General features: G+C 29.5%; 1 protein-coding gene across 2 annotated transcripts in view; it reads left to right on the forward strand.

Annotated features, from left to right (window-relative positions):
• Window positions 1-22254, forward strand: part of LOC113370980 (neuropathy target esterase sws) — a 64876-nt gene that overhangs the window by 17894 nt on the left and 24728 nt on the right. For both annotated transcript variants that reach the window (XM_026611645.1, XM_026611650.1), the window contains exons 2-14: window positions 11852-11933; window positions 13727-13833; window positions 16073-16189; window positions 16263-16449; window positions 17628-17773; window positions 17836-17964; window positions 18047-18127; window positions 18190-18298; window positions 19588-19641; window positions 19707-19783; window positions 19853-20042; window positions 20158-20249; window positions 20546-20584. In XM_026611645.1, coding sequence (XP_026467430.1) covers window positions 11852-11933; window positions 13727-13833; window positions 16073-16189; window positions 16263-16449; window positions 17628-17773; window positions 17836-17964; window positions 18047-18127; window positions 18190-18298; window positions 19588-19641; window positions 19707-19783; window positions 19853-20042; window positions 20158-20249; window positions 20546-20584 — 1410 coding nt within the window. The remainder of the gene's footprint in view (window positions 1-11851; window positions 11934-13726; window positions 13834-16072; window positions 16190-16262; window positions 16450-17627; window positions 17774-17835; window positions 17965-18046; window positions 18128-18189; window positions 18299-19587; window positions 19642-19706; window positions 19784-19852; window positions 20043-20157; window positions 20250-20545; window positions 20585-22254) is intronic.

The raw sequence follows: 22254 nt of genomic DNA on the forward strand, positions 1-22254 counted from the left end.
AAAACAGTTTTCTTCAACATGCCCGTAGTTCATACAATTGCGACATTATTCTAGATTAATAATCCTTTTAGGTCACGTGACCATTTTTGAGATCTCCTCTTAATCCCCAGTCTAGTAATAAAACTTTTGGACTGTTTTTAAATTTTATTTTTTTCTGTATTCCTAAAACATGAGAAACATTGTTAGTAATAATCTTCTTTGTATTTTTTTACAGCCTTTCAAAAATCACATAAAATTCATACCTCTAGACTAGAATACCCCCAAAAACATAACAAATGAAGTATCGGTACGGAACTTTAGGTAGAATCCGGTTTAATTTTTCTTGCATAATATGTAAACAATTACATTGACCTTAGACAACAAAAATAATGAAATAGATCAATATATTTATTATGCGTCAGGCGGTTCGTTCACACTTGAAAAACAATATGTGACATTCTCTTTTGTCAGTCTAGAAGAAGTTAGTTCATTATACTTTATTTAAAAATGTTGAATTTTAAATTTTTTAATTTTAAAGTTATTTTTTGTGTGTGAAATATGCATAGTGATAATCAATCTGATTTTTGTTGTGCTAATTGATAGATGACTCTTGGGATAATATTAATTGGTATGCTATAGGGTCCGTCAGATAACTTTTTTTTTGAAAATGCTATATATAAACTACTGAATATTTTCTCAATCTAAATATTTTCTATTTGAAAGTGCAATCCTTCTGGTTAATAATCGAAAATAATTTCATTGAAATGGCCGACTAACTTTTAAATGGCTGTTAAAAAATTCTGAATTGCTCCCAATGAAAAAAGTTATATGGCGGACCCTTTATAATAAAAAATTTGGGAATAAAGGTTTAATAAATTTTTACAATTTTTATTTGATGTATATACCATAGGATATTCTCACATATTTGAGCATCAAAATTAATATATATTCTTACATATATATATTTACATCGAAAAATATCCTAGAGTTCTTCCCAAAGCTAGGAATTTTATAACAAAATCTTAGAACTAATTTATTATTATTTTTTAATTTTTGTTTGAGTTTCATTGGACTAATATTATTAAAAATATTTGTACGAATTAATAATTTCTAAAACTTATAAATTAATAATTTGAAATTCAAATAGATTTAAGAGTGATCCTAACGAGGATCTACTTCATACTATCATATACATAAACCATAATACACCTAAAATATCACACCTATATAAATGTACTCTATAGACTTCTTTTATTCAGACGGTCTTATCTTACTGGAAGTAATAAAGTAGTTTCTCAAATATTATTTTTATAAAATTTTATATTCATATTCAATAGGGAATCGGATGACATCTATTTTCCATACCACCTCTGTTTTTATGAACTATTTCTCTATTTTATTTTACAATTAAGAAATACACACAACCCTACATTTTCACATCATTTTAGAGATCAAATCACTTGTCATTCTTTTTGATACCTTATCAGTTAAAATTTTATTTGATTTATTAATTTATTTAGCAAAAATTTTGGGCCAACTCTTCATATTTCCATGGTAACATCAACCACCTTATTCCTGTTATGCTAATGTCAGTGTTATCAGATGACAATATTTCCATCTTGCAACCCTTTAACATTTAGGAAACATAGAGGAAAAATTTTTACTTGGAAGCTTTTAAATATCTCCAACCTATTTAAAAAAAAAGTGCGCGTAGAATCACACGCGATTGAAGTAAAACTTATTTGCTACTGTATAAGATGGCATTTAAGTAAAAGTAAATACATCAAATAACAATTTTGAATAATGTTTATTAGCAATATGGTGATAACACTCGTGATGCTTACTTCATACTTCATATATCACATGATCGGTTTGTCATTGCAATTAGCATTTAGAAATGAATTGATATCACAATTTTTATCATCTTTTTGTTTGCTTAAATTTTATTTATTTTCAATTTTGCTGTTACAATACAGTAATTAACACGAATCTCTATATTATAAAGCCCTGTCAATTATTCTGATTGTATAATTTGGAATGAAAAATGAAAATACTTAAATTTAGATTTGTTTTAAATTTTCATAAGAATTTAATATTTTTTAAATAAATAAAGTTAACCTTAACCTTTGCTAAAGGCAATATTGAGCAATATCTAAGCAAATAAATTTCGTACGTAGTGAACATTAGAGGACTTATCACAGCAAAATATTTAATTATCAAATAAAGTGATAATATTATTCTATGCAATGCATTGTGCTAGACTCTTTCGCAAACATAGTATCAGTGACCCTCATGCTTTGCCGTTTGCAAATAAATCCGAAGGCTGGTGTTCTATACATATACATCTTAAATCTATTACTATTATTTTATTATATATCTGATTATTATATCATAATGTCTCCAATGAGACACATATTTGACATACTTTTCTTCGGTCATCAACAAAAAATATGCAAATCGAATTCGTTGTCGTCCGATTAACGAATTCAAATTGATTTCCTGGTGTTTTTTTAATCGTCGACCGGTCAGACGCATTACGTAAATTCCGCGCCAAGGCTTTACGATCGCGAAATTAGAATTCGGTCAGCTGATTTTGAAAATATAATAAAAATAATGAAACCGTGATAATAAATAATAGTCATAATATTATATATTAAAATCTCGTTCACATAATATGCCAGTCGCTGCACTTTTATATATGTATTCTTAACGCTTAATACGATTTTTAACAAACTGAAGTCAAAGGTACTTGAATAAAATTAAAATAATTCATTCAATAAAAAAATGAGTTATTGAAAGATTTCGATAAAAAGTCGTAACACACAAATAAAACTTTGTCAGTTAGCTGTTTATTAGAGGCGTTCATTAATCACGTGAGATTTTCTGGGGGTAGGGGGTGGGTTTGCAAAAAATCATGAAATATCACATGGGGGAGGGGGATAGTAAGATATCACGTCTGTTTATTTTTTACCAGAATTTAAAAAAAAAATCCAAATATTTTCAAAAGAAATCCAAAATTTTACCATTTTTTTCTCGTAACTAAAAATACACGTGATGTTTGGTGGGGGAGGGGGTTACTTTGAATATCACCAAGGGGGAGGGTGTATAAAAATCCTTAAAAAAGTGGTTTAGTTGGCTTCATCAATCCCGAATTTTAAAACTACCCATAAAAGTGGTCTTATGATATACCAATAAGTGTGTGAAGTTGCCGAAGACTCACAGATTTAGATGTTTCAAGTGGCTGAATAGATTGTTTCAAAAATTGCAAATGTATTATGTACCATTATTCACTATTTTTTAAATTGACGCAAAAATTAAATCCAACGTTTTCAAGAAAGAAATTAGCCATGATGGTAAGGGAGTGTCCATTAATCACGTGATCGATTTTTCAAGAATTTTTGGACTTTTTTTTCCTTTTGGTTATACGTTGTGATATTCAAAATTACGCCCCCCACTAATATCATGTGTATTTTTAGTTGTAATTTTATTTTTTTTTTTTTTTGAAAATGTTGTGTTGGATTTTTTCAAAAAATGCAGGTAAACAATAAATACACGTGATATCTTACGGGAGGGGTAGACTTCCTGCACCACGTGATATTTTTTGATTTTCTATCAACCCCTCCCCCTCGCCCAAAAACCTCACGTGATAATTGAAAACCCCCTAAAGCAAATAATTAGAGACCGATTGTTTTGCAACTTGACTGTGCTAATTTTGTTTGGTCAAAAAAGTTACGTTTGCTGCAAAGACGAATTATGACGAAAATCTTATAAATTTCGTCATGCTAAATTAAGTGATTATTTTTTAAGGAGGTATTCTAGTGTAGAGCGAAAAATTTTAGATCATTTTTAAAGTGTCGTAAAAGAAAGCAATGAGTGTTTTTACTATCCATTTTTACCACTTGTTTATTAATATTATTAAAATACAAAACAAAAATTAAAAAATGAAAAAGTTAAAAATTGTAAAAACTGGCAGCTGATGAAGTGGGTTGTCTCAAAAAATTGGCACCTCAGTCTTGACATGATTTCAGCCCTCCTAGCCATCGGAAATGCAAAAACTAAAAATATTATTAATCTACAATGATGTCGCAATCGCCCGAACTAGCGATGAGTAAAAAAAAATTGTTTTTACAAATTGGCGACTGTTTGAAATAAAGTGTTTTTTTTACTGTTTTTTGAGTTTCACGAATTTTTTAAAAATAGTAAAAATTGGAATTTGGGGATAATCCTAGTTCGGGCTATAGATAGGTCTATAAACAAGACTCTTTGAACATTTCAAGTAAATCGGTTGAGTAAAACTCGAGAAATCGTGTCAACAGTACTGAAAAAGTCTGTTCTGAGAAAAACGCATTTAAAGTTTTGCGTGAATCCAAGCCAGTATGGAGACCGAGTCAGTAAAATGCCTATATCTCCGAAAATAATTCAAATTTTCAAAAACCTTCTCGTAACCATATTCTTAAATAGTTAAACTTTGAAAATATGAAATAAAAAATAATCGATTTTTTTGAATTTCTACACTAGAATATTCCCTTAAAGCAATTCACAAATTTGTAATTTAAATCCTACATGTACCAGAATTAGAACATAGCACATAAACGAGTATATTCTGATCATAATATTATTATGACGCAAAAAAACATTCACATTTATCAACGCACTCTTATTCTACGTCAATTAAATCATTAGACCCGACTCTTGACCTTTTCACTGGAAATAACTAAAACATTTTTTGTCTCGGAATTCCAGTTATGCAACATAATATGTATGCGTGCTATTATTACATATATACATATTTTTTTATCCTGAAAACGCAAAAATTCCAACGTATTAATTGATAAAAACTCAACGCGAGCTAATTGTTCTAAACAAAAACGTTCGGAACGTGTATGAGAATAATCCGTGTTAGATATTATGGTTATTATATTTGCGTGCGTTCACTTTTTCATACTGGTATAATTTTACATGTAAAATTTACGTATAAAATAATAAAATATATTTTGTGATTTTTTTGTATGATTTTTATTTGGATTTGTGTTTTTATTGTAGTTCAATTATAATAATAACTTCCCGGTGGGGTAAGTTATAGTAATTGTCCAAAAAGCAAAATTGAACATTTTGAATGATTCGAAAAGCATTCAATTTCTATTGATTAGGGGACGTGGTGATTAGTTTTTGGCAAAGGCAGGTCCAGCTGTTTCAGAGATTTGATGTTAAATGTGCAAAAATGGCAGATTTTGAGAGAAATAAGCATCCAAGTCAAATGATTCAAAATTTTTTTTCCGAAGAAACTTATATACTTGATATGATTTTACATAATGCTTAGAAATATGAGATTAGGTTCTTCATTCTAATTTCGCTTGATCAAGTGTTATTTGTCATCCAATTTAAAAATTCTTATATTTTGTCATTCAAATAAGAATAATGAAAGTTACAATATTTATAATAATTTATTTGAACATAATTGAAATTCCTCTAATATTTCATTACGATACGGGAACTTCCAGCAAATTGCCTTAAGGCAAATTCTTGAAATTAACTTAAAAATAACAATACATATTATAAAACAACTTAAAAATGGTATCCAGGTGTCGTACACTAAACAACAGTGCTTAAATAGAAAAAAAACTTTTGTTAAAAATTTGACAAATTCCTAAATTGACGACGCCTTATTTAGGACGCTGGCTGGTTACACATATTTTGTCCTCTACTTTAAAATAGTATCATTAAAAATACCTTGTTTTACTTGTTTTTGAGATTTGAATTTTTCCTCTACTCTATTGTTAGCTCTTATATACAATCTCAAAGTTCTGATTGATGATATTAAAAATTTTCTATGAATTAAAATGACAATATAAAAGAGTGATAGCAAAGAAAAGATCTAATGAAATTTTCGTAGCTTATTCTAGGAAATATTTTTTGTTTATGTTAAATAATAAGACCAAATATTAACTTATTAATTAAATTATATTAAAGGAGAAATTAAGAAGTTTAAGTTTTCATAAAAAAATCCGATTCGCTAATTTTATGTTTTCTCGACGTTTCAAGCTATTCTGAATCGAATGAGTCCAAATTAAGTATGTATGTGCGTGTGAACAGATTTTTTGCCGTAAATAGAGGTTTTCTCAAAAATGGCTGTACCGATTTCAAATTTAAAAGCCATTTTGATGTATCTCGATGAGGACTAATATTTGTCAGTTTTTGCGCTGCGATCGGCCGAACCGTTTCTTTGTAATTTGAAAAAAAGTGTTAAACTTACCATCCACATTTACGCTCATACTACCTATTCGATTTGAAAAAATCAAAAACTGTTCGAAAGATATTAGTTGGGAATGATGCTGATTAGTTTTAGGTGAAAATCCACCGAGCCGTTTTCTTGTAATTAACTGTTGAAAAAAAAATTTAAGACGATTTTTATGGAACTTTTTACTGAAATATGACGGCTTTACAACAAGTATAGTTTAATTGTAAAAATTCATCAAAGTTTGAGAAAATTAGAAGTTTTTTTGACGCTTGTTAAAGTTAAAATTAGACGATTTGGTACTTGGTCTTAATGAACATACTAAACCATTAAAGTCCTACGGAAACTGGTTCAATTATAAAAATTGTTTATTTTTGAAAATCTGCTTTTAGAAAATACTCCGAGTTAACGTGCTCGTTCGTTTTCAATTATGTGTAATAAATCCACTCGGATTACTATTAGTAACTCATAAATTAATTTATTTTTCATTGGTTAAGTCGATCATTTACACATATCGGAAAGTTTTTGTAACTTGCCTCAAGGCAAAATACCAATACCAACTAGTTTCTGTTTCAAATGAAATAAATATAAAACCAATTTCACGATACGATATGAAATGTTGGCGTGTCGGATGTGCATAATATGCTCGCGTTTCATATGAAACGTTTCTGTTGCAAAAATAAGTGAAATCAATATGAGACCTTGGTAGTTTTCCCTTTCGCGGAATATCGGATTTCTGTTGTTTGTACTATTTATACTACATATATCAACTTCCATCATTGCTTCAATTCTAATCTTATAAATCATGGAAGATTACCTTAAAGACTTATCTAATCTATATTTTAAACGGTTATGGACATCTCAATCTATTAAAATTTGACTGAAAACAATTTAAAAACTTGTAAACATAATTAAATCGGCGCGTGCACGCGCATCCGCTTTCAACTATCATAAATTATAACGCAATATAGGTAACTCGTTCATACAATTCTAGAGTATTTGGTTAAATCATGAATTATTTCATTGAATTTTAGGGACCGATTCTGCCGCATAACAGACGAATGTTTTGGCAAGGCTATGTTATGAAAAACTTTCCATACAAATTTGTTATAAATATTGACAACAGCCATGTGGTTACTGTGCAGTCGGGCGATTTTCTCAGAAACCGCACAAATGTCAAAAAAACGATCTTGGATAACAGGATCTTTCTGACCCAGCTCCATAACATACGAGTGACGTTGCAGTTTATGTGTAAAACGCCCGAATGCACAGCAAATACATGACATTTTGATAGTATTGAGTATGATTCAGTAGCATAATGTATGCAAGTTGGACCGTTACATGGCCTTGCCATAACATTGTCTGTTATGCGGCAAAATTGATCCCTTAATTTTTAAATCTTTTGCTTTATATTATATCAATAAAGTTACATAATCACAAGATTACACTTTGTTGACAAGTCCAGCATGTAAACAAAAAGTGTAGAAAACAAAGTTATTTGAAAATTTTCAATAATTTGTTTACTACTGAATACAAGATCTGTCTTATTACATACCTACATAAAATATATACTACGCGTATCTAAATATAACCGACGCACGTGTATTAAAATTACGAAGAAAAACACGCGCATATCATACGTATATAAATTTGTTTACATGCTCCATCAATTTATTTCGATTAATTTTAATATAAAGATAATTAAATTTATATATATATATATATATATATATATATATATACGAGTTTGATTGTGTTGACAAAATATAGAGAAACTAATAGGGTTAATTGTTTTTATAATACCTCATTGTATATAGCATTCAAACAACGCATTTCGGATTCTTATACACTTAAATTATTAATATTTTTGATTCTCTAGAAATTGTTTAGAATATACCTTACTTAGCAAAACAATGTTTGCCGGGTCAGCTAGTATATATATATATATATATATATATATATATATATATATATATATATATTAAATGTTAAATATGAACAATACAGCATTCAGATTTTTAACAGACACTTTATTTGGTAATTACAGACGTTTCGAAACCATGGTATGCCTCATCTTCAGTGTAATTTCAATACAGTTACTTACATACTGCATATTCTTTAATCTTTTATTTAAATTACATTTAATTTTTGAAAATACAAAAAATACCAACTATCACTTATAGTTTGACACAGTACTAAAACATAATATACATAATATATATATATATATATATATATATATATATATATATATATATATATTTGAATATTTTTGAAAGATTAAATAGAACTTTTTTTATTCCATTACACGTTTCGACACTTCATGTGTGTCATCATTCAGTAATCTAAAAAACATATTAGATAAATACAAAAGTTGATAATAAATATAAATATATGAAGAAAAGAGAAAATTATATACATACCAAACCAGGAAAAACAACAGAAAAAAATGAAATATGTACAATTTATTGAACACTAAATTGTGTAAATGAATAATATATTAATATTTTAATAAACGAGGAATTAAAGGAGCACATATTGCCCTTCTATATTGTATGCGTTCAATAGCATTGCATTATAAACATTGATCAAGGTTACGAAGCACGTGTGGCGAGTGAGTGGGAGCGGGGTGTGAGAAACAAAAGAGGAATGAGAAACGGAGAAGGGATTCTAACACTGAAAAAGAATTACTTTTCATGAAATTTATAATGATTTTGTAACTGTTATGTATGAGATGAGAGGAATTACGTTTGTTGACACAAGAAGTATTAAGGGGGTATTCTAGTGTAGAGCGATGATTTTTAGATCATTTTTAAAGTGTCGTAAAAGAAAGCAATGAATGTTTTTACTATCCATTTTTTTACCACTTGTTTATTAATATTATTAAAATACAAAAGGAAATTTAAAAAAAAAAGTTGAAAATTGAAGAAACTGGCAGCTGATGAAGTGAGGGGTCTCAAAAAATCGGCACCTCAGTCTTGTCACGATTTCAGCCCTCCTAGCCATCGGAAATGTAAAAAATAAAACGATTATTAATCTACAATGATGTTGCAATCGCCCGAACTAGCGATGAGTAAAAGAAAATTTTTTTCACAAATTGGCGACTGTTTAAAAAAAAGTGTCTTTTTTATTGTTTTTTGAATTTCTCGAATTTTTTAAATATAGTAAAAATTGGAATTTGGGGAGGATGCTAGTTCGGGCTATAGATAGTTCTATAAACAACTCTCTGAACATTTCAAGTGAATCGGTCGAGTAGAACTCGAGAAATCGTGTCAACAGTACTGAAAAAGTCTGCTCTGAGAAAAACGCATTTAAAGTTTTGCACGAAGCCAAACGAGTATGGAGACCGAGTCAGTAAAATGCCTTTATCTCCGAAAATAATACAAATTTTCAAAAACCTTCTCGTACCCATATTCTTAGATAGTTAAACTTTGTAAATATGAAATAAAAAATAATCGATTTTTTTGAACTTCTACACTAGAATATCCCCTTAAGGGATATAAGTAACGACTCAACTATCTTTCTAAGGTCACATTTTTTTCCAATGTACAGGATGGTAGGATTTGTCATGGTAAAAGTATGGTTTAAGGTTAATCATATGTTCTGATAGCATGGTTTTGTATTGATTTGGGTTTCTAGAATTATATTGGGTGTACGAGTATATATTGGGAACTTTCCCCAATGTAACAACTATTGCAATCATTGCAGTCCAACCTGTAAACCGAATCAGTAACACTATCAATTTTTTCTGAAGTATGCCAAGAAGTTTAGAAACCTCTGAAACGTGAAGATATGCAAAAAATTTCATTTTCGATTTTCGGCTCATTACTATAACTACCCTACGGGAAGTTAATAAATATTAAAATACAATGTAGATTATTTCAACCGTCAGAGGATTCGCCAAAAGTTCGCTTTTTTGAAAAGGCTATAGAAAAACTACTGTATATTAATAACGGTAAATAATGAAAAAAAATGAATAGAAAAGTTAGATAGCGGACTCTTTATAATATTCACTGTACGATTTATTTATATATGAATCTCGATGCATAAATAGACCTCACACTATTTCTACTTTGGCTGATCTTCTCAAGTTCAACAATGTGCTGATGCAGCAGCTTTATTCCTGCAACTCAGCACTATTTTTCCCCATCGACCCAATTTCTTTTCCCAATGTCAAATTATAATATTATCATCATCATATGACTTTTTCAAGTTCAATGTTGATAACGATCGCCCAGTTTCGGTTTGCTGACCTTTTTCTCTGACCTTAACCACATACAATTTCAGTGACGACGACTTTTAATTTGTAATTTTCTCATGTTTATAAAATATTCACGAAAAACAAAACAAACATGGAAAAAATAATATAAACTTAATCGTAGGTACTTGTTTGAACTGAAATTATTATATGGTTGCAGTGTGTAATTTTCGACTTTTGTGAGGATATTATATTTATTATTCATTTGATGACATACATACACTCAATAAGGTGTATTTTTTGTTTGAATTGTTTTTGTAATGTTTTATGTGTGCAGTAAAAAGTTGTAATAGGCAGAAAATGGTTTAGTTTCTAAAAAAATAGAGCGAATTTGTTTTGCCTCATGTAAGTTTTTTTTTTATTTATTTATTACAGTCATATTGCAAATATTTCATTCACAAAGTGATCTAAATGTAATAATATATTAATACAAACACACATAAAAAATAAATCATGTCACTTTATGTAAGTTAGATTGTTTTATGTAAGTTAATTAAAAATAAAATTGCTAATAGTGTTTGTTTGACGTTGAAATATTTTTTAAATTTTTCACATTTCTACAAATTACATAATATTATTAATTTAATTTAATTTTAATTTGGCTGAAATTGCCAGAATAAAGAGAATATATTTCAAGAATTTTTAAAAATATATTGACTTGCTGAATGATGACACACATACAGCGTCGAAACGTACCAAATAAATAAGAAATCTTGCTGAATGATGACACACATACAGTGTCGAAACGTACAAAATAAATAATAACAAAATAATATTGTAGCATATTGTATTTGGGCAGTTCGGCTGAAGTTGCCAAAATAAAGAGAATATGTTTCTCAAGAATATCTTTACTGCTCTTAAACTTTTCTCCATATGGCTTTGTTGAATGATGACATATATAAAGTGTCGAAACGTACCAAATAAACAAGAACAAAATCATACTTTAGCATATTTCATTAAGGAAATTTGGCTGAAATTGGCAGAATAAAGAAATATGTTGCTCAAGAAATCTCAAAAATATTAGTATTAGAGTATTACCTTTGGACTTTTTTATATGGTTTTGCTGAATGATGACGCACAAAAAGTGTCGAAACGTACAAAATAAATAAGAACATCATGAATATCTTAACATATTCCATTTTAACAATTTGGATAAAATTTCCAAAATAAAGATAATATTTTATCAAGAAAACCCAAGAATATATTTATTACTCTTGGACTATATGTTCTTGGTGAATGATGACACACATACAGTGTCGAAACGTACAAAATTAAAGTTTTTTTATTTCATTTATCTGTATTTTTATTATAAATATATACACATAATTTTATTTAAATTTTAATATTTAAAATAATTAATATATTTTTTTTTGTTTCAGACTGTCGTGTCATGTATTGTGATATTTTTCTTCGCTTTAGTTGTGATCTCAATTGCATATTTAAATAAGGCTAAACAAAGCGGTAAGTAACATTTTATAAATAATATATATATATATATATATATATATATATATACTTAATATATTTAAGTTTTACTTATTCATTGCATTATTTAAGAAATGCTAAAAAAATGTTTAATAACGAAATTTTAAACCTGTGGTTAAAAATAAGAATTTTACTTATACTTATACATATATAAAATATAAATGAATATATAACTTATAATTTGAACCTTTACCCTGAATAATACTAGGGTTTTTATTATTAATATTTTTATCTATTATTTTTACGCTCATTCATAAAATGATAAAAAAAAAATATTTTCAGTCTGAAAATAATTTTAGCTAGTTTTTAGCAGTAGTTTCATAAGTTGACAAGAGCCTGAAATAATATTCATTTTTAAAATCTACTTTATTTCCAGACAATCTACAACATTTATAAACAATTTAAAAAATCTTAAGATAACATTTTAGATTAGATAATATTTTTCAGATAATTTACAAGTTTTTATACAATCTACATTATTTTCGTACATTTTACTACATTTTTAGACAATCTACAATATTTGTAGATAATTTAGAACATTTTTTACGTTTTGAAACATTTTACAAAATCTTTAGATAATTTACAACATTTTAAGAAAATCTACAATTTTTGCAGACCATATTTATAGGCATTCTACAACATTTTTAGGAAATCTACAAGATTTTTATATAATATACTACATTTTCATTAACAACATTCTACTACATTTTAGACAATTTACAAAATTTTCAGGCAATTTACAATATTTTTAGACATTTTATAACATTTTTAGATTTCTTACAATATTTTCGTACAATTTACAAAATCTTCGGGTAATTTACTACATTTATAGACAATCTGCAAGATTTTTAGACAACTTTCAACGTTGTTAGAAAATTTAGAACATTATCACATTTTTACAAAATTTTCATAAAATTTACAAAATTTTCATGAAATTTACAGAAACTTCAGATAATTTACAACATTTTTAAAAAATCTACGACATTTTCAGACAATTTGCAGCATTTATAGACAATCTTCAATAATGCGCAAGATTTTTATACAATTTACAAAATTGTTAGACAATTTAGAACAATTTATACAATTTACAAAATTGTTAGACAATTTAGAACTTTGTTAGTTTTTTTCAGCATTTTCAATCAATTTACTAAGTCTTCAGATAAATTTTGGACATTTTGAAATAAAATGTTTAGAAAATCTATAACATTTTCAGCCAATCTATAATATTTTCACTCAATTTCTATTACCGTTTCTCCACGATCGTTAATAATTTAGTCGTTATTAAATAAAAATTCTAATTCAACCTTACTATTGATCTTTTGAAGATTAACAGTGTAACATTCTATCTTATTATATTAAGTAATAAATGTATCTTTATCAATCGGTCTATCAAAATGTGGCGCATCTATTAAAATTTGTGGATTGAATTTTTAAAAGTCACTTCTGGGTATCAACACATATTTTTTATACACGTTGATCAATCTTTTTCTTTTTGGAACTTCATTTTAAGATTTCATATATTTAAATAGATAAAAATGAAAAAAAAAAGTCTTTGCACATTGTATATCAATAAGCTCATCGAAACTTTCGACGTCACAATCTAAGGACATAGAAGTTGCGCTTGTAAAAAATCATTAAATCTTATATGAAAGCAAATAACTTGAATCTTTCTACAGAGTTGAAGATACTCTACTGTTTTAATCAATTATTTATTTATTTATTTATTTCTTGATTCTTTAAATTTTTATTCCTTTTTCCCTTTTCTGCAGATATGCAGCCTATGTCTGCAATGAGCAGTATTAGTTTGCAGAACTCCTCTCTCAGGTTTCGGAAGCGAGACAAAATGCTGTACTACGGCAGGAGAATGCTGAGAAAGGTCAGTCAGAGTCAATTCAATTTCATCTAAATGTCAATAATACTAAGACATGAGTGATATTTGAACAGATTGTATTATAGATTTAACGTCTGGACAGGCACGCATTGATTCTTAGGAACCGATTCTGCCGCATAACAAACCAATGTTATGGCAAGGCTATGTTATGAAGAACTTTCCATACAAAATCGTTCTAAATTTTGACAAAAGCCATGCAGTTGGTGTGCAGTCAGGCGTTTTTCGCAGGTTGTCAGATATAAAACACAACTTAGAACCCGCACAAATGTCAAAAAACGATTTTAGATAACAGGGTCTTTCTGACCCAGCTTCATAACATACGAGTGACGTTGCAATATATGTGTAAAACGCCTGAATGCACAGCAAATACATAACATTTTAACAGTGTTCAGTATGATTCAGTAGCATAATGTAGGGAAATTGGAGCGTAACATGGCCTTGCCATAACATTTGTCTGTTACGCGGCAGAATCGGTCCCTTAGTAATCTAATTCAATAGCAAACTAGTTGCAAGTGGCGTAGTGCCTTAAGGCAAATTGCACAAACTTCCCGTACCGTAATGAATTATTCGAAAGTTTAATATTTTTTGTTTTCATTAGTTTTCAAATTGATTATAAATACTGTAACTTTCATTGTTTTTGCTATCTTGTTATATCTGAGCAAATCAAATGTAAATCATAAATCATAAATCAATTTGTCTCCAGAACATTAACAATCGTCATTTCATTTCGAATTCAATTTCAAAAAAATAGTTTAGTTGCCTAATTTACACAAAAAAATGAAAAAGTGCTTCCGTATAGTCACAGTCTAAACGCATTTGCAAATAATTTTGTGCGACATTTTCACTTATACTGTGCTTTGCTTGGCGACATTTTTACATTTTTCAATAGTTGTCACAAAATTGGAAAAGTGCTCTCCAGTACATAAGCAGTCTAAACGCACTTGGGTAAACATTTGTACCAGAGTGGCGCTTAGACTGTGCTTAGCCTGAGTAATTTTTTCAATTTCTTCCAAAATTACATTTTTAAAAATTTTCATAATTGAAAAAGTGCTCCTATATAGTCACAGTCTAAACGCATTTGCAAATAATTCTGTGCGACATTTTCACTTATACTGTGCTTAGCTTGGCGGCATTTTCACATTTTTCAATAGTTTTCACAAAATTGGAAAATTGCTTCAGTAGATAAACAGTCTAAACGCACTTGGGTAAACATTTGTACCAGAGTGGCGTTTAGACTGTGCTTAGCCTGGGTAATTTTTTAAATTTTAATCCAAAATTATATGTCTATAAGTTACATTAAATTCGAAAAGTGCTATAGTGTAGAAACAGTCTAAACGCACTTGCAAATATATTTGCGCTAGCTTTTCACTTAGACTGTGCTTAGCATTGATATTTTATTTAATTTTTAACTCAAAATTAAATTTCTATTATTAACATAAAATTGGAAAAATGCTTCAAAAAACAGTCTAAACGCACTTGCAAATGTATTTGCAAAAGGTTGTCATTTAGACTGTGCTTAGTTTGAGTAATTTTTTGAATTTTTAACCAGAAATTACATTTTTATGATTTACATAAAATTGGAATAGTGCTACCGTACAGAAAAAATCTAAACGCACAATTGTTTGAATTTTTAATCCGAATTTTATTTCTATAATTGATTTATCTAGAAATAAAATTAATATCCTAATCATTTTGAATATTAACAAAAATAGTAAATTATAAGAAAAATTAAATAAAAGAAAAATGCGTTTTTCAAAAACTAATTGTTTCTTCTCACTGTCAAAACAAGCAAAGTGTTATTCGAATCATTTAAATCAATTGTTTTGTTCTATCAAAAACTACCATTTTTTGCACATTTAGCACCATATCTGCGAAACAGCTGGACCTGCCCTTGCCAGAAACTAATCACCACTTTTCCCTATAATTAAGAATTGAATGTTTTTCGAATCATTCAAATCGGATGGTTTATTCTCTCAAAAACTCCCGTAATCACGAAAAATTGTATCCACTCAAAACATACACACACATAGCCACACACACACACACACATCCATTTTTTCTTGTATGCCAAAATGTTCAGAAACTCTGAAACGTAAAGACATACAAAAAAATTTTTGATTTTCGGCCGATTACTATAACTTACCCTACGGGAAGTTAAAAATCTAGGACACACAAATATTACTTTTACTTTACATTATTTCAACGTCTTTTATTACATTTTCAGGTGAAATCAATATCGGGCCATGCATATGGCGGACAGGGTAAAAAACGAAAAATAGTTATGAGGTTTGCCCGAAGACTGCTGCAACTTCAAAAAGACTACACTCCAGTTCACCTAAAAGTATGCCTTTGGATAAATAATTAAATCTATTATCAAATGTTTATGATAATTTTGTTTTTGTTTTTAATTTAAGGTTCTGGAGCCTCCTGCAGAGTATCTCGAGGAGGAAAAAATATCAGACGCACACGTTCCACCTGATGCTTTGTACATGTTGCAAAGTATTCGAGTTTTTGGACATTTCGATAAACCAGTATTTCTGAGGTTGTGCAAACATGTTGAAATTGTATCGTTGAAGGAGGATGAGTTTTTGTTCCAAATAGGTAAAAGAAACATGCATTTTTTTTGAGTGTGTAGCTTGCAAAATTTTGCTTAAAAGTAATAATCGGATTGAAGCTGTTTCGAGAAATCATTCTACAAACAATTTGGCAAAAGCCTTTGGAATATTTATGCTTCAAATTTTTACATCGATATCAGTAAATACTGACCAGAAGTCGATTAGCTTTCTTGTACTTTATTGTTTAAAATTTAGACAAAAATCTGATGTATTCAACAGATACAATTACATCATTATTAGGGAAAAAACTTCCATTACATTTTACACATCCGGATATTTACATAAATGAGTAATTCAAATGAATAAATTACCCAACAATTATTTCAACGAACAAATCTTCTATATATATAAAAATAAGTCGGGTTTTCCTTCCTGACGATATAACTCCAGAACGCACGAACCGATTTCGACAATTTTGCATTCGTTGGAAAGGTCTCGAGCTCCGCAAGGTTTATAGCTAAGAAAATTAGTTGTGCATGGCATCGTGCCTTAATGCAAGCTGTAGGAACTTCGCGCACCGTAATTAAAAATTCGAGTAATGACATTAGTGAGAATTATCAGAATTATGCTTGGTTAAGTCAACGAGCAATTCTTGCCGCAAAGAATAATGATGTACACGAACTGAATTTCACCATTCCATCAAAAATTGCTGGCGATTTGGTGACATACCAATGATTCTGACTGGTCTTCTGTTTGACTTCAAACGATTGCGATTTTCAGTTCGCCTTGCGTTTGCAATAACAAGTCGCAAGGCCAATCGCTTAGCGTTTGCGGGATAAATTTCAAATAGATTATTTAGAAAATCATTGTTTTTCACATGGGCAGTTATACGTTCCCTGTTCACGAGTTAGGAAACCATCCGCTTTGTTTGTGTTAACGTCAGACCATAAAACAAAAAATGTGGTTTACCAAAGAGCACTTCAATGAAACGGATAATTTGCGGATTCACTTTCATTTACTTAGAGAAGTTCAACTAAAAAACACTTTATTTTTGTAATCGAAATAAATGCATTACTGTTGTATAATAAAATCACATTTTTCCTTTTCAAATATAAAACAAACAAAAAAATTTTTCATCTTTCTCACGAAACCATCTGGTGGCGAAACGGAGTTCGTCGGGTTTGCTAGTTATTTATAAATTTAATTACATATTATTTTTTTTAGGTGATGCTGATGAAAATGTCTACGTCGTCCAGAGTGGTCTTTTGAATGTGACAGTCACCTCACAGGAATCTGGTATATTGTCTTTGAAATATGTCAGGCCTGGTGATTCTGTTACATCGCTCCTGAGTTTTACCGATTGGCTTACAGTAAGTTAAAAAAAACCTAGTTGAAAGTGGCATTTAGCCTTATACACATCTCTTTTTTTCAGGGTCATCCTAATCCTTATAAAACCATATCAGCAGTTGCGATGGAACCATCTCAAGTTATAAAATTGCCAATGTCTGCTTTTCAAGATATTTTCAAAGACAGCCCTGATAGATTTGTTCGGGTCATGCAGGTAATAAAATAAGAAAAATTGTAAAAGTAATTCTCTTTAAAACAAATCTTATTTATTTATATTCTTTATTTTTTATTTGTAGGTTATAATGGTACGACTTCAAAGAGTCACATTCACTGCGCTTCATCAGTATTTAGGATTAAGTTCTGAGCTCATAACATCTGTAAGTGTAATAAATAAATAAATAAATTTTTGTGTTATGCTATTGATAAAATTATTTTGCAGTCATCAAGTACTGGAGGTAAACGTAAGGTATCTCATATGCCGACAGCTGGTTTCTCTCCTGGTTCTCACAGATTGACCAGACAAACCACCAGGGAAAGACAGGACTACCGTGAGTATAAACTAGTTGGTATTAGTATTTTGTCTTGAGGCAAGTTACATGAACTTCCCGATATGTGTAAATAATAGACTTATTCAATAAAAAATAAATTAATTTATGAGTGATTAAAAGTATTCCGAGTCGATTTATTACACATAATTGAATACGAACGAACACGTCAACTCGGAGTATTTTCTGAAAGCAAATTTTCACAAATCAATAATCTTTATAATTGAACCAGTTTTCATAGGACTTTAATGGTTTAGTACGTTCATTAAGACCAAGTACTCTATCGTTATACCAAGTAAATTGTCTACTTTCAATTTTAACAAAAATCAAAAAAACTACTCATGTTCTCAAACTATGATGAATTTCTAAAATTAAATTACTTGTTGTGAGGTCGTAATGTTTCAGTAAATTCTATAAGACCATGGTATATATATTCAAAAAAAGTTCCATAAATCAGCTTAAATTTTTTTCAACAGTTAGTTACAAGAAAACGGCTCGGTAGATTTTCACTTGAAACTAATCAGTATCATTTCCAACTAATATCTTTCGAACAGTTTTTGATTTTTATTTCTATTTTGATTTTGAGTCTGGTATATTGTCGTTGAAATATGTTAGGCCTGGTAATTTTGTTACATCTCTTTTTCATTCGTGAGACGGCTCGGCAGATCGTCGCACAAAACTGACAAACTATAGTTCTCATTGAGATGCATCAAATGGCTTTTAAATTTCTGAAATCGGTTCAGGTGTTTTTGAGAAAACGTCGATCAAAGGTTTAATTTTGACAAAAGCCTGAAAAACCATACTAATTTTTGCGAACTTTGACGAATTTTTAAAATTAAACGACTTGTCGTAGGACCGTAATGTTTTAGTATGATCTATAAGACTATGGTATCTACCGTAAAAAATATCACAATAAACGTCGAAATTTTTTTTTAACACTTTATATCAAGAAAACGGCCGGGGTCGAACGAAAATTTTTTCACTTTTCTGCGATTTACAAAGAAACGCTAGTCCTCATCGAAATACATCGAATGGCTTTCAAAATTTTGAAATCGGTTCAGCCGTTTTTGAGAAAACGTCGATTTACGGCAAAAAATCTGTTCACACACATACACACACACAAACTTTTTCCAAATTTGGTCTTATTCGATTCAGAATGGCCTGAAACGTCGAGAAAACATAAAATTGGCGAATCGGATTTTTTTATGAAAACATAAACTTCTTCTTCGGGAAGTTAAATATTAATAATTCATAAAACAAGTATAATATTTATACATGTTTTCCTATTGCAGATGAACCTAGTCAAAGCCGGATATCAAGAATTCCATCAGACTGGCACGAAGGATGTTAGTAATAAATAATTTATACCTCAATAGCGATTAGTTTTTATATGAATATTTTATATTTTCAGATACTCATCACAGGTTGTCTATGTCAGGTCCTGAACACATGCCAAATTTAGATCAACTTCTTAACCCACCGTTAACGGTATGGAAATAAATTACAACTTATCACTTTGACCAAGTCTAACCGTAATTCTATTTTTCTACTCTTCAGCCAACTGATCATATGACAGCATCACTCGATGGTACCCAAACAGGCAGCACAACTGTGACCTCGTCACAGCAGGAACACCATGTCTCGACTGGTGATGCTGGTACGGGAACTCAGGATTCGTTGCCTCATCAACCGTCTTGTGATGCTGAAGTCATGAAGGCTGCTGTTGAAGGGATTGCTAGAGAATTGGGTAAGAATGTAAAAGAATATTTTTATTAACTTCCCGTAGAGTAAGTTAATAAACTAGGGCTGCATGGCATTGTGCCTTAAGGCAAATTTTTTATTATTTTGTCACTTTTTGTCAGGTCTTAGTGGTGATAGAAGTCTGCTCGAAGGCAGAGTGGAAGTTAGAGACGTAAGTGCTGGAACTGTGCTGATGAGGGAAGAAAGTGCAAAGGTAATAACTATTTATGATATTGTCCTTGTATTATTTTAAAGTCTTCTTATATAAATTTCCAATGTTCATACTTTGGTGTAAGAAAATAATTCTTTATATTGGTGAAGGTTCTCTTCAAATTGCTTAATGTTCTAAAATTATAACTAACTTTATTATTATTATTACAATTAATTAATGAATTTTAGTTTATTTCTATTTTGTCACAATGAAATTATTAGTTTTATTATACTAAAAAATTTATAAGTTGAGTAGATTATATATTTAATCCTGTATTGTTTTTATTTACTTCAATTTAGATTGGAGAGTTTTTGCCACATGTTAGATATCAGCAGCAGGTATAGGATTTTTTTTCGTGGGGTTAATATAATTATAATATAACATTCGAATGCTGCTAGTATCACTAACATATTTACTTTACGTAGATTTATACAATGTCATTTGCATGTCTAATATTACTAACAAAACTGTAACCATTTTTCTAACTAAGTAATCATCTACATCCAAAAATAATCTATTATATATTATATAGAGCCATCGATAATTAAAATGCTTGCAATATACTCATTCATTTCCGAAACTAGGTGTAAGTGGTATTTTGGCATTAAGGCAAGTTGCATGAACTATAACTATTTGACTCAATCAACGAGAGTAGAGATTTAACAAATATAAATAATAGTTAAATCGAGTCAAACTATCACTGTTTTATCACTGACAATGAGATAATAGTTTGTCAGCTACATTATGAAAAAATACTTATAAATCTATTAATATAAACACAATCATAATATCTAGTAATATTTGTCTCAGATTTGAAAGTTGAATTAAGGAGGTACTCTAGTGTTGAGGCATGAATTTCAAGGCATTTTTAAATCATCGTGAAAAAAGCAATCCATTTTTTTGCTTTTGTTTTTTTTTCATAATCTTCTATATATATAAAAATAAGTCGGGTTTTCCTTCCTGACGAAATAACTCCAGAACGCACGAACCGATTTCGACAATTTTGCATTCGTTGGAAAGGTCTCGGTTTCCGCAAGGTTTATAGCTAAGAAAATTAGTGGTGCATGGCATCGTGCCTTATATGATGTACACGCATTGAATTTCACCATTCAATCGAAAATTTCTGGCGATTTGGTGACATACAGTCCGTTTGACTTCAAACGATTGTAATTTCCAGTTTGCCTTGCGTTTGCAATAACAAGTCGCAAGGCCAATCGCTTAGTGTTTGCGGGATAAATTTCAAATAGATTATTTATGGCAGGCAGTCATTCGTTGCCTGTTTACGAGTTGGAAAACCATCCGCTTTGTTTGTGTTAACGTCAGACCAAAAAACAAAAAATGTGGTTTACCAAAGAGCACTTCAATGAAACGGATAATTTGCGGATTCACTTTCATTTACTCAGAGAAGTTCAACTAAAAAACACTTCATTTTTGTAATCGAAAGAAATGCATTACTGTTGTATAATAAAATCACATTTTTCCTTTTCAAATATAAAACAAACAAAAAAATTCTTCATCTTTCTCACGAAACCATCTGGTGGCGAAACGGAGTTCGTCGGATTTGCTAGTTTATTTATAAACGTTACAAGAGTACAGAACAAAAGTGAACACAAAAAAGCCTCCTAGTAATCTGCAATAAAAAAATAAAAAATATTATTAATCTAGAATGATGTTGCAATGGCATTTATTAGGATTAATGGGGATTAATGGGGCATTTATTAGGATTTAATTCTGCCGTAACAATTTGTCGTCATAAAAGTTGTTATGGCTATTTTATATTGGTAGTAAAAATCATGAAAATGTCTACCTATTTACTGTGCAATCAGGCATATTTTACATATAAACAAACCAGGAATAAAATATGATAACAGAATTCTAGATGGTGCAGTTATCATAAGATTCTTCCTTGCTTGTTTATATGTAAAACACGCCTGATCGCACAGCAAATAGATAGACATTGAATATATGAAGAAAAAACAAAAATAAAACAATTTTTTGGAATCTCTAC

The sequence above is a fragment of the Ctenocephalides felis genome, unplaced genomic scaffold (assembly GCF_003426905.1).
Source record: "Ctenocephalides felis isolate EL2017-DRISC unplaced genomic scaffold, ASM342690v1 CF-g0.4_SCAFFOLD_00845, whole genome shotgun sequence".
Classification (NCBI taxonomy): domain Eukaryota; kingdom Metazoa; phylum Arthropoda; class Insecta; order Siphonaptera; family Pulicidae; genus Ctenocephalides; species Ctenocephalides felis.